Genomic DNA, 12,047 nt, shown 5'->3' on the forward strand with positions numbered 1-12,047 from the left:
CCACGCTTGGCCCCTGAGGGCCATGGGGAAGACGTTCGCCATGACCCGGTCGTCACCCCCCGCGGCCTCTATGATCGCCGTGCAGATCTGGAGGGACTCGGAGGGGTCGGCGCCATCGTCGTACTTCTCGGTGAGGCAGGGCTGGAGCTTTGGGGGCCCTCGGACATTTCGAAGACTCGCCACAAAGACTTGGTAGCCAAGCTTACCTGGTGGAGATGCGGGGAGCCTTGCCCCCTGCCTGGGGTGGCGCGACACTCCTGAGGATGCTGCGCCTTCCCCTGTAGCGGCGGCACGACACTCACCACGCCGACGCTCGAAAGAACCTAAAAAATCACGAATGCGCCCCCTACCAGGCGCGCCAGATGTCGGAGAATGAATTCCTCCACCAGGGAACCGTGAGGCCCCCCTTTGTGAGTTCGGCCGGGGTCAGCGGGTGAGATTCGAGGGCTTGGTGAGCGGAGCTGTGTGATCTTGAGGGGGTTAGCCCCCCCCCCAGACGATGAGACAAAAGAGGTTTATACAGGTTCGGACCGCTGAGAAGCGTAATACCCTACTCATGTGCATGATTGATTGAATGTAGAACACAAGTGCTTGGGGTTGTGAGACCCAAGCACCAGTTCGCTCCGAAGTCCCCCCTCCACCACTAGGCCTGGACCTCCTTTTATACCTCAAGGGGTTACCACATGGGCCCAACAACCTAACCTAGTTGCGGTGGAGAAGTATTATAATCTTTGCATCAAATGCATGTCTTGTCTCTTGACTTGGGAAGCCAAGCACACATCGTCTTGATGATGGGGCCTGTCAAATCTTGCCGCCTGACACGGGGGGTGCCCCTGTCAGTCACCATTTAATGGGTGAAGACTTCTAGGCTCCTATTACACCGGGAAACGGGAGCCTTGCTTTGACCAGAGCGGGAGGACCGACTCCGGCTGGGATAAGAGGATGAGAACCTCTCACCATTACTATTTGATGGGACATGTCAGGCTGCACGCCGCCTGACACACGAGCAGCGCACAGGCGCACTAGCCAGTCCCATCGGTCATTCGACCGGTCACAGACCGGTTGAGTGCACTGCACGCCGCATTAAATGCGGCGTGGCGCGACCGCTCGGGACGCCATAAATGTGGGTAGGTGGGCACCTGGAGGCGGACACCTAACCCACCGTACGTGGTGACCTAGAGAGGGGGTCGGGGGAGCCCGACCCCTAGTCACGGGAGGGGGCGGCCGCCACCCGACCTCGGGCCCGATCCCCTCTCGTGGGGAGCCACGTGGCGCCTGGGGCGGCCTTTTCCCTCTAGTCTCGGCCAGGGAGTGGCCGCCGCCCTACCTCGGGCCCGACCCCCCTCGGGGGAGGGCCACGTGGCATTGGAGGGCAGCCTCCTCCATCCAGTCTCTGGGAATGAGTGGCCGCCGTCCTACCTCGGACCTGACTCCCCTCGGGGGAGGGCCACGTGGCATCGGGGGGCAGCCTCCTCCGACTAGTTTTTGGGGAAGGAGTGGCCGCCACCCCACCTCGGGCCTGACTCCCCTCGGAGGAGGGCCACGTGGTATCGGGGGGCAGCCTCCTTCCTCTAAACCTGATACCCCGGGCCCATATCACCGACACACGCAATTTCTCTCTCCCCTTCAACCGGAAATTATTATTTTAGTGTGGTATCGGGGTATCCGCTGGCAAATAACCTTGTTTTGAGAGTGTTTTTCTCCAAAGTGACTTCGGGTGGTGTCCTCAAGTTAAAACCACGAAGTCGCGATTCTCTGTAGTAAAATTTATCTATATGTAGTGGAGTGCAGTACAGTACAACAGACTTCAATGGCAAAATTTGCCTACACGAAGTCGCATTGAATCAATGCGCCCGTGCGTACATGTGGGCTGTGGCTTCAATGCGCCAACTCGGATATTCGCAGCCATGTCTGCATCTGTCGATCCCTTGTCAAGAGCCACGAATCACAACGAAGTTTCGTGTTCCTGATGCTATCAAAGACAATGAATCGTGGTATTAATGGATTGACCGTTTCTTAGACTGAAATGATTGCTTGAGACACGCCATAACGTGGCTCTGATTGTGAATGGCCTAATCTCTAGACTCTGTACTTATTTATGGTATTGGGCCTCGAGGTTCATCAACCACTTGCCTGATGAACGTGTGTTTTACTAGTAGTTCTAATTGTAACCCGTAGATCCTCTTCCTCTAAACGAAAAGCTCCTTAAGAAACTCCCTAACACTTGGGTGCATGTACCGCAAGTCCAGAACTAAACAAAAATGACGGGGGATAGTGCACGATTTGTCACCTTCCTCTAAGCCTGACAAAAAGTTCTGCATACCAGATAAATCAGCTAAACAATTAGATACCCCAAATCTCAAACGCAGTTGATGATGAGGTGAAAACGAGAGAGATTCTCACTGTACATCAGTACATCCTGCCGAGAATCTTGACAGTAAAATGTATGGCTGCGAAGCCCGAAGGAGGTAATAACAAAACTAGTAATCCCAACAAGGCCCTGACGCCTGACTTTTCATTGAGCCGTGGTCTCCGCGGTGAAAGCGACGACTCCTTTTGGTATGGCAACATTCTTACACCCCTATGGCGACATCCTTTGTAGCAAGTCTGCAGGAGTGTGTGGTCTCGCACTCTGGCCTCGGCCTGTACAACGTATCATTTATCTCCCTTTTTTTTAGAGCAAATCGAATCCTTTTTTTCCTGCCCACAGATTCGCACAGCTAAAAGCGAAAGATGATGTATAAATTACTTAGTACGAAACTCTGTCTGTCATTTGGAAATACTACTTTTTTCTTTCTTTCTCTCGCTCTATCTGCAATTCCTGCATTTATCAAACTGCCTAACCTCTTTACGTGCAGAGAAAAAGAAAATGCCCCCCACGTGATCACATCCTGCACTCTATATTGACGGCATTATATCAAACATCCTGTACTTCGTTGTCATCGTGCGACTTCTTCGCGTTGTGAGTTGTGACCCGTGAAGACCGCTATATATACACACGCTACTAGCCCCTGTTGCATTGTATACACATATTCATTGCCTCATTGGTACTTTGGTTAGCTATGGGCTCCCTACCCGCCGCCGACAAGCCGTTGCCGGCGCTCCGGTACCCTCCGGCTCGCCGCGACGACGACATTGTCGACGACTACCATGGAGTTACCGTGCCGGACCCCTACAGATGGTGAGTGTCTTGTCGACGGCTGTTTCCGTTCCTCTGTAATCGATTCTGTCCTGTTTTGAGAGGCACTCTGTTTGTTACGTTATGTTATGCACATCTGCTTTTTCTGAATTTTACCCTTTTTACCCGGCTTGAACCATTTCTCTGTTCGTGCAACATGAAAAAACATAGTTCCTAAATTCATGGAAAGAAGTACTGCTTCAGGATAAGAGTGTTAGAATTCCTGAGGTTCAGTTTTTTTTTAATCTCATTTCTTAATAAACTTCGGCCGGCTTAGGGCCTGGCGAAACAGTTTTTTTTATATAAAAATATTCATTAGATTATTGACATGTATTATCTACTTTATTGTAGGATAAATTAAATATTTTTTATAAACAAGTTGTCTAAATAATACTTCCTCCGTTTCACTATGTAAATCTTTTTTTTTTGCGGGGCACTATATATGTCTAAATTTATTAACGTTAATACGAATGTGAAAAATGTTAGAATGATTTACATTATTAAACGGAGGGAGTACAGTAGAAGAGATTTTCTTTTGAAAAGAATGTAAGTATTTTAGCATATGGTGTGCAGTAAGAATGTAAGACGCATTCCCTTGTATACCGCAGTCAAAACACTTGGTAAATCCCAGAATGATTGCGTTTGGAATACCACTATATAGTGCAGACGAAATGCAAATCGAAGCAGAGTTGAACACTTGAACACGATTCTTCCCGTACGTTCTCAGTCCATCCGATCGAAACAAAGCATGAGTAATTTTGTTCTTATTATTGTTGGACCGTGCGTGGTTGATGATCGCTGATGTATTGTAAAATTGACCGCGAGTGAAGGATGGAGGAGCTGGAGTCGGAGGAGGTGAAGGGGTTCGTGGACGCGCAGGCGGCCGTGGCCGAGGCGGTGCTCTCCACCTGCGACGACCACCGCGTCCGCCTGCGCGGGCAGCTCACCGCGCTCTTCGACCACCCGCGCTACCGCGCCCCGTTCAAGCGCGCCGGCAGCTACTTCTACCTCCACAACCCCGGCCTCCAGCCTCACAGCGCCCTCTACGTCCAGGTCAATCAAAGCCCCCCACGCGAATCTCGAGGCCACCCAGCAGAGTCCGAGAGAGACGCTAGCTTTCTGCAATCTGAACCGTCGCTTTTGTTGTTGTTGTTGTTGCAGCACGGGCTGGGGGGCGGGGAGGAACCTGACGTGTTGCTGGACCCAAACACGTTCAGCGACGACGCCACCGTGTCGCTCGCCATGTTCGGCGTCAGCCACGACGGCGAGCACCTGGCGTACGGCACCAGCGCGAGCGGCAGCGACTGGGTCACCATCCGGGTGATGCGCGTGCGCGACAGGCGGCACCTGCACGACGAGATATGCTGGGTGAGCTACCCTCTGCCCCCGTGCGTGGCGCACGGTCGATCGTTTCAGAGATCCCTAATATGATTGTGAATTCGAGAAATTTGCAGGTGAAATTCTCGGCCATCGCGTGGACTCGCGACGGGAAGGGGTTCTTCTACTCTCGTTTTCCAGCTCCAAAGTAAGTGCCAACATATAGTAGTGGATTTGTTGAAATATGCTACTCCTACAGTCCTACTTGACATAGCGTCGTTTGTTTGGACGAGCAGGAATGATGGGGCGCCATTGGGTGCTGGGATCAAGACTAGTGTTAATCTCAATCATGAAGTCTATTACCATTTTCTTGGAACCGATCAGTCAGAGGACCTGTTGTGCTGGGAGGACCCTGACCATCCCAAGTACATTTACACCCCTGAAGTTTCAGAAGATGGCAAGGTATGCAGCTATGGCCATGAGTCGATCAACTTAGGACGAAGTTTTGTACAACTCTGAATCTTTTCTAAGCATTGACAAACATGAGCTACTCCTGAGCTGATATCTCATCACTTCACTTGTTGCAGTATGTGATTCTGTCAGTCGCAGAAACTTCAGAACCGGTAAACAAGTTGTACTACTGTGACCTCTCGGCTCTCCCTGACGGCCTGGAAGGCATGAAGGGAAACCATGGCAATGCCATGCTTCCTTTTGTTAAGCTTGTGGATGAATTTGAAGCATACTACGCACTCATCGCCAATGACGACACTCAATTCACATTTCTCACTAACAAGAATGCTCCAAAGTACAAGCTGTCGAGGATTGATGTCAACGAGCCACACTCATGGATGGATATTCTCCCTGAAGACGAGAAGGCTGTCCTAGAGTCGGCTTGTGCAGTCCATGGTGATAAGCTTCTGGTAAACTACCTGTCGGATGTCAAGTATGTCTTGCAGATGAGGAGCTTGGTTACCGGGGAGTTGCTCCATGACATACCCATTGACATTGGCAGCGTCAATGGGATCTCTGGCAGACGTGACAATTCAGAGGTGTTCATCGAGTTTGCTAGCTTCCTTACTCCCGGAATCATCTATAGGTGTGATGTCAGCAAGGAGACTCCCGAGATGAACATATACAGAGAAATCTCGGTTGGTGGTTTTGATCGCACAGATTTTGAAGCAAAGCAGGTAATTTTCAATAGCATTACGAGCTCTTAGCACGATACCTGAACTTTGTAGAAGTACAATGCATTTTCAGAGTTGCACAATTCCTGTTTGTAATTCAGCTAGCATTTCTCCCTATTTTTTTCCTCTCCATTTTTTTCAGGTGTTCTACCCTAGCAAGGATGGAACCAAGATCCCAATGTTCATCGTGTCGAAGAAAAGCATCGTTCTTGATGGATCTCACCCGACTCTGCTGTACGGCTACGGTGGCTTCGGCATGAACATGACGCCCCATTTCAGCGTCACCCGCATCGTCCTCATGCGGAATCTCGGGTTCGTGTCGTGCATCGCCAACATCCGAGGCGGCGGGGAGTACGGCGAGGACTGGCACAAGGCCGGGTCGCTCGCGAACAAGCAGAACTGCTTCGACGATTTCATCGCGGCTGGTGAGTTCCTCGTCTCTGCAGGCTACACGAACCCGAGCAGGCTGTGCGTCGAGGGTGCGAGCAACGGGGGCCTTCTTGTAGCTGCCTGCATCAACCAGGTTTTCTCACTGTAACCTCTTCAGTTTTTTCAGTTCTCTGCAGAAGATTGAGCAAGAACTCACTGTGGATTGTGCATTTTTTTTACAGCGTCCGGACCTTTTTGGTTGTGCTCTGGCTCACGTGGGTGTCATGGACATGCTTCGATTCCACAAGTTCACCATAGGTTCTGACTCATCCCTGAAACCCATATACTTGAACTTTCTTTTTCGTTGAAATATTTCATCTCACCAATGTGCTCGGCAACACTTGCATGCAGGCCGTGCATGGACCTGTGATTTCGGCTGCTCGGAGAAGGAAGAGGAATTCCACTGGCTCATCAAGTATGGCACTAGCCCTCTCTCTGACCACCAAGGAATTCTTAATCCTTTTTTCCTTCAGTCACATCATAACTTAGCAATGCCAAACTACTGACGCGCAGGTACTCTCCCCTCCACAACGTCAGGCGGCCATGGGAGAAAGGTCACCGGAGGCAGCAGTACCCTTCCACCATGCTGCTGACGGCGGACCACGACGACCGCGTCGTGCCGTCGCACACGCTCAAATTCCTCGCGGTGCGACCCGTGATCTCTCCTCCTACCTTCGCCGCCATTTTCTCTGGATTCTGATGAATTTTCTCTGTTGATTGGGGGCAGACGATGCAGCACGTACTGTGCACGAGCGTGAAGGAGAGCCCGCAGACGAACCCGATCGTCGCGCGGATCGACCGCAAGAGCGGGCACGGATGCGGCCGCTCCACGCAGAAAATCGTAGGCGAAATCTTTGCTCGTCTGTGTGTGTCACGTTTTTTTCTGCTGATTTAACTGAATTTTGCTCCGTCCGTGGGTGGCAGATCGACGAAGCTGCGGACAGGTATGCGTTCGCGGCAAAGACGATGGGGATCTCTTGGATCGACTGAACAAGCCTCCGAGCAGTTGGTGCCTTGGTGGGTGCTAATGGGTTTAACTTCTTATAGCATATAACCCTATAAAATTTGAGAGTTGGATCTAGAATGAGATGAACACAACTTCTGTATATTTTTGGCTTAAAAATATTTATGGGCTAGATATGGTTGTGAAAAAAATCCATGGGTCTCACCAATATTTAGAGATTGGTTAGTTGGCTATGGTCATTAGATAGGTGTCTAAAAAAACCGTGATGTGAGAAGGATAAAATTTATTCCCTCTTACACTCGCCATAAGAAGGTGAGACTCAAACCTGGGTGAATGTATTCACAAATATGTGCGCTCACCACGGTTTTTTTTTTTAGAATTACACAGTACAACACAGGTAGTCATAACGCACGCACGCAAACTTTACCCCTACGAGCATCTTCGAAGATTGGGCCGACAAATCCATCTTGGAGATTGACGAAGTCACCACAGAATTTGTAATGTAATTGGTTGGGTTTTTATAGTGATTGGCATGGTAACTTTGCATCTTCTATCTTCTTATGTAGTTCGTTGAAAAAAAATAGTGATTGGCATGGTTGATACTCGATATGTACATATATTACGGATTTCATCACCTATTCCTAGATGGAAAACAGTTGTGAAACTATGAATGTATAAAAGGAGCTTGATCATGATTTTCTACCCATATCTGGGAGTGCCGAAGTTTCTCTAATATTTTGAAGACGTATTCATTCTCCTCCCAATCCTAACCTACCATGCGCAGCGTGAGAAAACCATGTAAAAAACCAAACCAGCCCACCCACTGCACCCCCTAGGCTCCCTTCCCCGACTGTGTGAGAGAAAAAAAACTAACAGCGCCTTATCGTTGGCATATTTTCTGATATTTGCAAACGAAAATCAATTTGTGAATAAAACTTTTTATATATATGTGTGTTCTTAGCGATCTAAAAGTAAAGGCTGAAAAATAAACTTCGATAAAAAAAATCTCAAAATCAGCTCCAAATTTAAAGTTGAAAATTCAAATTTTGGCTGATAAGCATATGAATATGCGAGCCCATAAAGCACCATGTCTTCTTCTCGCTAGAAAAACCATAGTTTAAATAACCAACAGAAATACCGCCTAAAAAGCAATCCAATAGTCCCACCGGGAATAGACATCTAAAATCAGTTTGGGCCTAAAAGACAAGTATGACAGTTGATTTTATGGGTCTATTGCAATGCAGGTCCATTTAACTAGTGGGGAGAAGGAGAAAGAGAGAAGGGTGTGTTCAAAGTAAAACAAAAGAAAAGTGGCCAAATTGCGAGCATAATTATTCAAAGCTAGATTAAATCATACTATTTCATATGGTAACTGTAGTTGATATACAACCCTCGCTAGAGTTATGGTAGGCAAGATTACAACTATTTTTTATATAGATCAATATCAATAAAGTATAATTGTATTCGATATACAACACTCACTTATATGGTTTAAAAGTACAAATGTATTTTGTATATACATTTTATATACCAATCAATCAATTTCAATCAATCAATTTCTGTTGTTATAATCTAATAGACTACTACTGCATCTATTTCAAAATATAATAATTTTTAGCTATATATCTAGATAAGAATATAATTGGATGGACAATTTATTACTATATTTTAGGATATTTTAGGATGTATGTAGTAACTTATATTGGATGGATGATTTCAGGTGAACTTGAACATATAAACATTGCTCAAAGGGCACTACCGTATAAACCGAAACTTGGAGATGCCCAGCTCAATATGCAATTCAGGTTCTCAAAATAAAAGAAAATGCAATTCAGTGGAAAAGATCTAGAAAAGTGGTAACCGGCACGCGACCACGCGTACAGAGTAAGCTGATCGCACGCGTACACTATCCGGGCACCAAAACCGCTGCTCAAACCAACAAACCCTCCCGGCCCCGGAAATCCCACGAATCCGCAAACCAGTTCGCCCCCCAAATCCGACCGCCGCTCAAGCCCCACGCCGCGCCACCGGCCGCCACCGCCGCCGCGGACAGCCGCGATGCCGAAGAAGATGGGCGTCAACTCCAAGGCGGAGGCGGCCCGCGAGCGCCGCTCCGTCGCGGAGGCCGACCGCCGGGACCGCGTCGAGCGCGCCAAGGAGGAGGAGTACTGGCGCGAGGCCGAGGGCCCCAAGTCCCGCGCCGCGCGCCGCCGGGAGGAGGACGCCGAGAAGCGCGCCGAGGCCGCCGCCCGCAAGGCCGAGAACCGCCGCCTCGCGGAGGCCGAGGCCGCCTCCGCCTCCGCCTCCGCGCCGTCCAAGACGGCCGCCCGCAAGGCCTCCCGCGTCGGCGCCCCGGCGCCCAAGGTCACCGAGGCCGAGCTCGCGCGCCGCCGCGAGGACGAGCGGCTCCGCCTGGAGCGCGAGGCCGAGGCCGCCAAGAAGCGCGCCGCGCGCACCGCCGAGGAGGAGGAGTACGAGCGCGTCGTCTTGGTCGCCAACACCAACAGGGACGACTCCATCATCGAGGCGAGGTCGGTCGACGAGGCCATCGCGCGGATGTCGCTGGTTGACTCAGAGGGAGCCTTGCCCGCCGACAAGCACCCTGAGCGTCGCCTGAAGGCATCATTCAAGGTATAGTGACCAAACTTTGTGCTTATTTTAACTCAATTGCTGCCCGATAGTGTGGAATCGTGTTTACTTCTCAAAATATGTTGCTTGAAGACAATGAATTGAGCACCTCACTACTACCATGTATGCATATGATACAATGGTAGTCGTTGGTTGTAGACTTGTAGTTTCTACTTTCTACTGTGATTGTAAATCACAACAAAAATGGGAAAAAAATCACAACAGATTGAAGTCTGAATGCAGGTTAGTATGGCATGTATTATTTTTCCTCTCCACTTTGTGTCGTAACTTAATTATGGAAATTGACATGTTATCCCATTTTGTAATAGAATGACAACTGCTAATATGGTACTTCATTAGACAATCTTAAGTTTGATGTAGCACAAACTCGGTTAGATTTGATTTTCCCATATGATTATTTCATTATTTGACTTACTAGGATGTTTGATGTGCAACGATTGAACATTCGGCGTTTGAATTTATTTGTGATAATCTTGATGATAGGCATTTGAAGAAGCAGAACTCCCTAAGTTGAAGGAAGAAAAGCCAGGCCTAACACTGAATCAGTACAAAGACATGATATGGAAGCTATGGAAGAAGTCTCCAGACAACCCTCTTAACCAGGTTTGCTCACATAAAGATATTTAATTTAGCTTGTTCCTGCTTACACATAATCCTTGCACATTCTAGGTTATTGTTGTGTATTTTAATCTGCATGCTCTACCACTAAAACATTTTATTCAAAATTATGTTCCCTTAATGTTGTGAACTCAAAAAGGGTTACGATTGTCAATTGTGGTGGTCTACTCGAATGTACGAAGAATGGATGCAATATGGGTATCGCATTAAAGTTAAGGTTTTCACTTAACACCACATGTTTTTACATTGGATTGGGCTGTTCTGCTGGCTTACGATCATCCTAGAGGCGAGTAGGCAGCAGCCTGCAGCTTCTCTTAAGCACCGGCATTCATGACCCCGCCGGAGTTGTTGCGATGGTGCAGAACATGGGCAGGCAACAACCAAGGAAAGAGGGACCTAGGGCAGGCATGTGTGGTGAAGGCAAAGTGTTGGTGAGCAGCATGTCCATGCATGAGGAGAAGAAGAGCGGCTCCGGGGTGAATTGTCATGGATGGTGGGAATGTGCAGAGACGTTGGTGATGACGGTGGCTAGGACGCGGACAGGGTGAATCCTCGACGGTGGCAGTGGTGGTGGCTGGATTGTGATTTTCTGACACGAAGGTTAGTGACGGTGGCAGTCAGGAAGCGGGCGTGGCGGCAGCAGCGTGGACACAGGGAAGGACTGAGAAGATGGCCAGTTCATGCTTGCTTGCGTTGTTGCGTTGATGGGTTGGCCCAAATAACCAAACCCCTGGCCCCGTCCAAGGTGCAATGGAATGCAAAATATGTGGTGTTAAGTGGGAATCTCTAGCTAGACCTAGTCCAGTGTTAAACTTAGGTTAAAAAGATGGCCCAGTGTGAAATTTACTCTTTCTAATATTTGCTTTAACTAAGGAAATCAGAAGTACTATGATTCTTAGATACTTGTATCAATTGTCCATCATCTGACTGGTATTTATATTTAGGCTGCAGAGTGATGATGCATTCCTGCTGAATTGTAGAATTTCCAAGGTAAGTTTTCATGGCATGACCAGACACACATTTTACTGTCAACAATTTTCTTGAACAATAATGCACTAAAACACACTTTTTCTTGATGTGCAGACTTCCAAATGGGTCAGAACTTCATCAGATGCTCATGGACTGAATGTGTGGGAGATGATCAGCTTCTCGGCTAATAATTTACAAAGTGATGCAGTATATATCATGTGAGCTCGTTTTTGTTAGAGATTTTCTTCTGGTTCCTGTTGTGCGTAATGTGGTCGGGGGCACGTTCACTTGAATTTTAACGATTGTCAATTCGAAATTGTGGTTCATACAAGATAGCTATGGCATTGGCTCTCTACCCCAATGTAGGGGACACCTGTTTCTGTTTATATTTGCGGGTGCTTTCCTGCTTTCTCTGCTCATTTCATGGATGGAGTCATTAAGCGTCATAATCCGAGTTCTCACATCGGCAAGCTTGCAGCGTAGCAGTATAAGGGCTGTTCGGGAAGCTTTTAGGATTCTGAGAGCCGAGCCTGAGAGGCAGATGGTTGGTAGCCAGCTTCTCAGAATTAAAAAAAGCTAGGTTCCCAGCTTTTGGCTTTTTATTTTCTGGATTCTACAACTATAACTTCTCAGAATCTGGACCAAAAGCTGAACTGTTTGGGGGAGCGAATCTGAAAAAACTAGGTTTCCCAGCTTCTAGCTTCTAGTTTATTTTCTGAATGCTACAGCTACAACTTCT

At 48.3% G+C, this 12,047-nt stretch overlaps 2 protein-coding genes across 2 annotated transcripts; both read left to right on the forward strand.

The window, feature by feature from the left end:
- The first annotated feature begins 2,935 nt into the window (after nucleotides 1-2,935).
- LOC4336657 (uncharacterized) lies at nucleotides 2,936-7,778 on the forward strand. Its single transcript, XM_015778132.2, has 12 exons — nucleotides 2,936-3,181; nucleotides 4,009-4,231; nucleotides 4,340-4,546; nucleotides 4,633-4,703; nucleotides 4,792-4,957; nucleotides 5,083-5,682; nucleotides 5,822-6,202; nucleotides 6,291-6,366; nucleotides 6,460-6,523; nucleotides 6,622-6,754; nucleotides 6,836-6,949; nucleotides 7,033-7,778. Exons 1-12 carry the CDS (start codon nucleotides 3,063-3,065, stop codon nucleotides 7,096-7,098), a joined length of 2,220 nt encoding a protein of 739 aa, XP_015633618.1. The 5' UTR covers nucleotides 2,936-3,062; the 3' UTR covers nucleotides 7,099-7,778.
- Nucleotides 7,779-9,022: 1,244 nt separating this feature from the next.
- On the forward strand, nucleotides 9,023-11,694 carry LOC4336658 (uncharacterized). The gene is made up of 4 exons (XM_015781401.3): nucleotides 9,023-9,703; nucleotides 10,205-10,324; nucleotides 11,284-11,329; nucleotides 11,423-11,694. Exons 1-3 carry the CDS (start codon nucleotides 9,131-9,133, stop codon nucleotides 11,293-11,295), a joined length of 705 nt encoding a protein of 234 aa, XP_015636887.2. The 5' UTR covers nucleotides 9,023-9,130; the 3' UTR covers nucleotides 11,296-11,329; nucleotides 11,423-11,694.
- Nucleotides 11,695-12,047: the final 353 nt, after the last annotated feature.

This window comes from Oryza sativa, chromosome 4, assembly GCF_034140825.1.
Source record: "Oryza sativa Japonica Group chromosome 4, ASM3414082v1".
In the NCBI taxonomy this organism is placed as follows: Eukaryota; Viridiplantae; Streptophyta; class Magnoliopsida; order Poales; family Poaceae; genus Oryza; species Oryza sativa.

What these genes read in the sequence shown, in the direction of transcription:
- LOC4336658 (XM_015781401.3), top strand. Translation starts at nt 9,131, where the DNA reads ATGCCGAAGAAGATGGGCGTCAACTCCAAGGCGGAGGCGGCCCGCGAG. An exon ending in GCCTGAAGGCATCATTCAAG is followed by an intron (nt 9,704 to 10,204) that starts GTATAGTGACCA and finishes TCTTGATGATAG; the next exon opens with GCATTTGAAGAAGCAGAACT.
- LOC4336657 (XM_015778132.2), top strand. Translation starts at nt 3,063, where the DNA reads ATGGGCTCCCTACCCGCCGCCGACAAGCCGTTGCCGGCGCTCCGGTAC. An exon ending in TAGCTGCCTGCATCAACCAG is followed by an intron (nt 6,203 to 6,290) that starts GTTTTCTCACTG and finishes TTTTTTTTACAG; the next exon opens with CGTCCGGACCTTTTTGGTTG. An exon ending in GCCGCTCCACGCAGAAAATC is followed by an intron (nt 6,950 to 7,032) that starts GTAGGCGAAATC and finishes CGTGGGTGGCAG; the next exon opens with ATCGACGAAGCTGCGGACAG.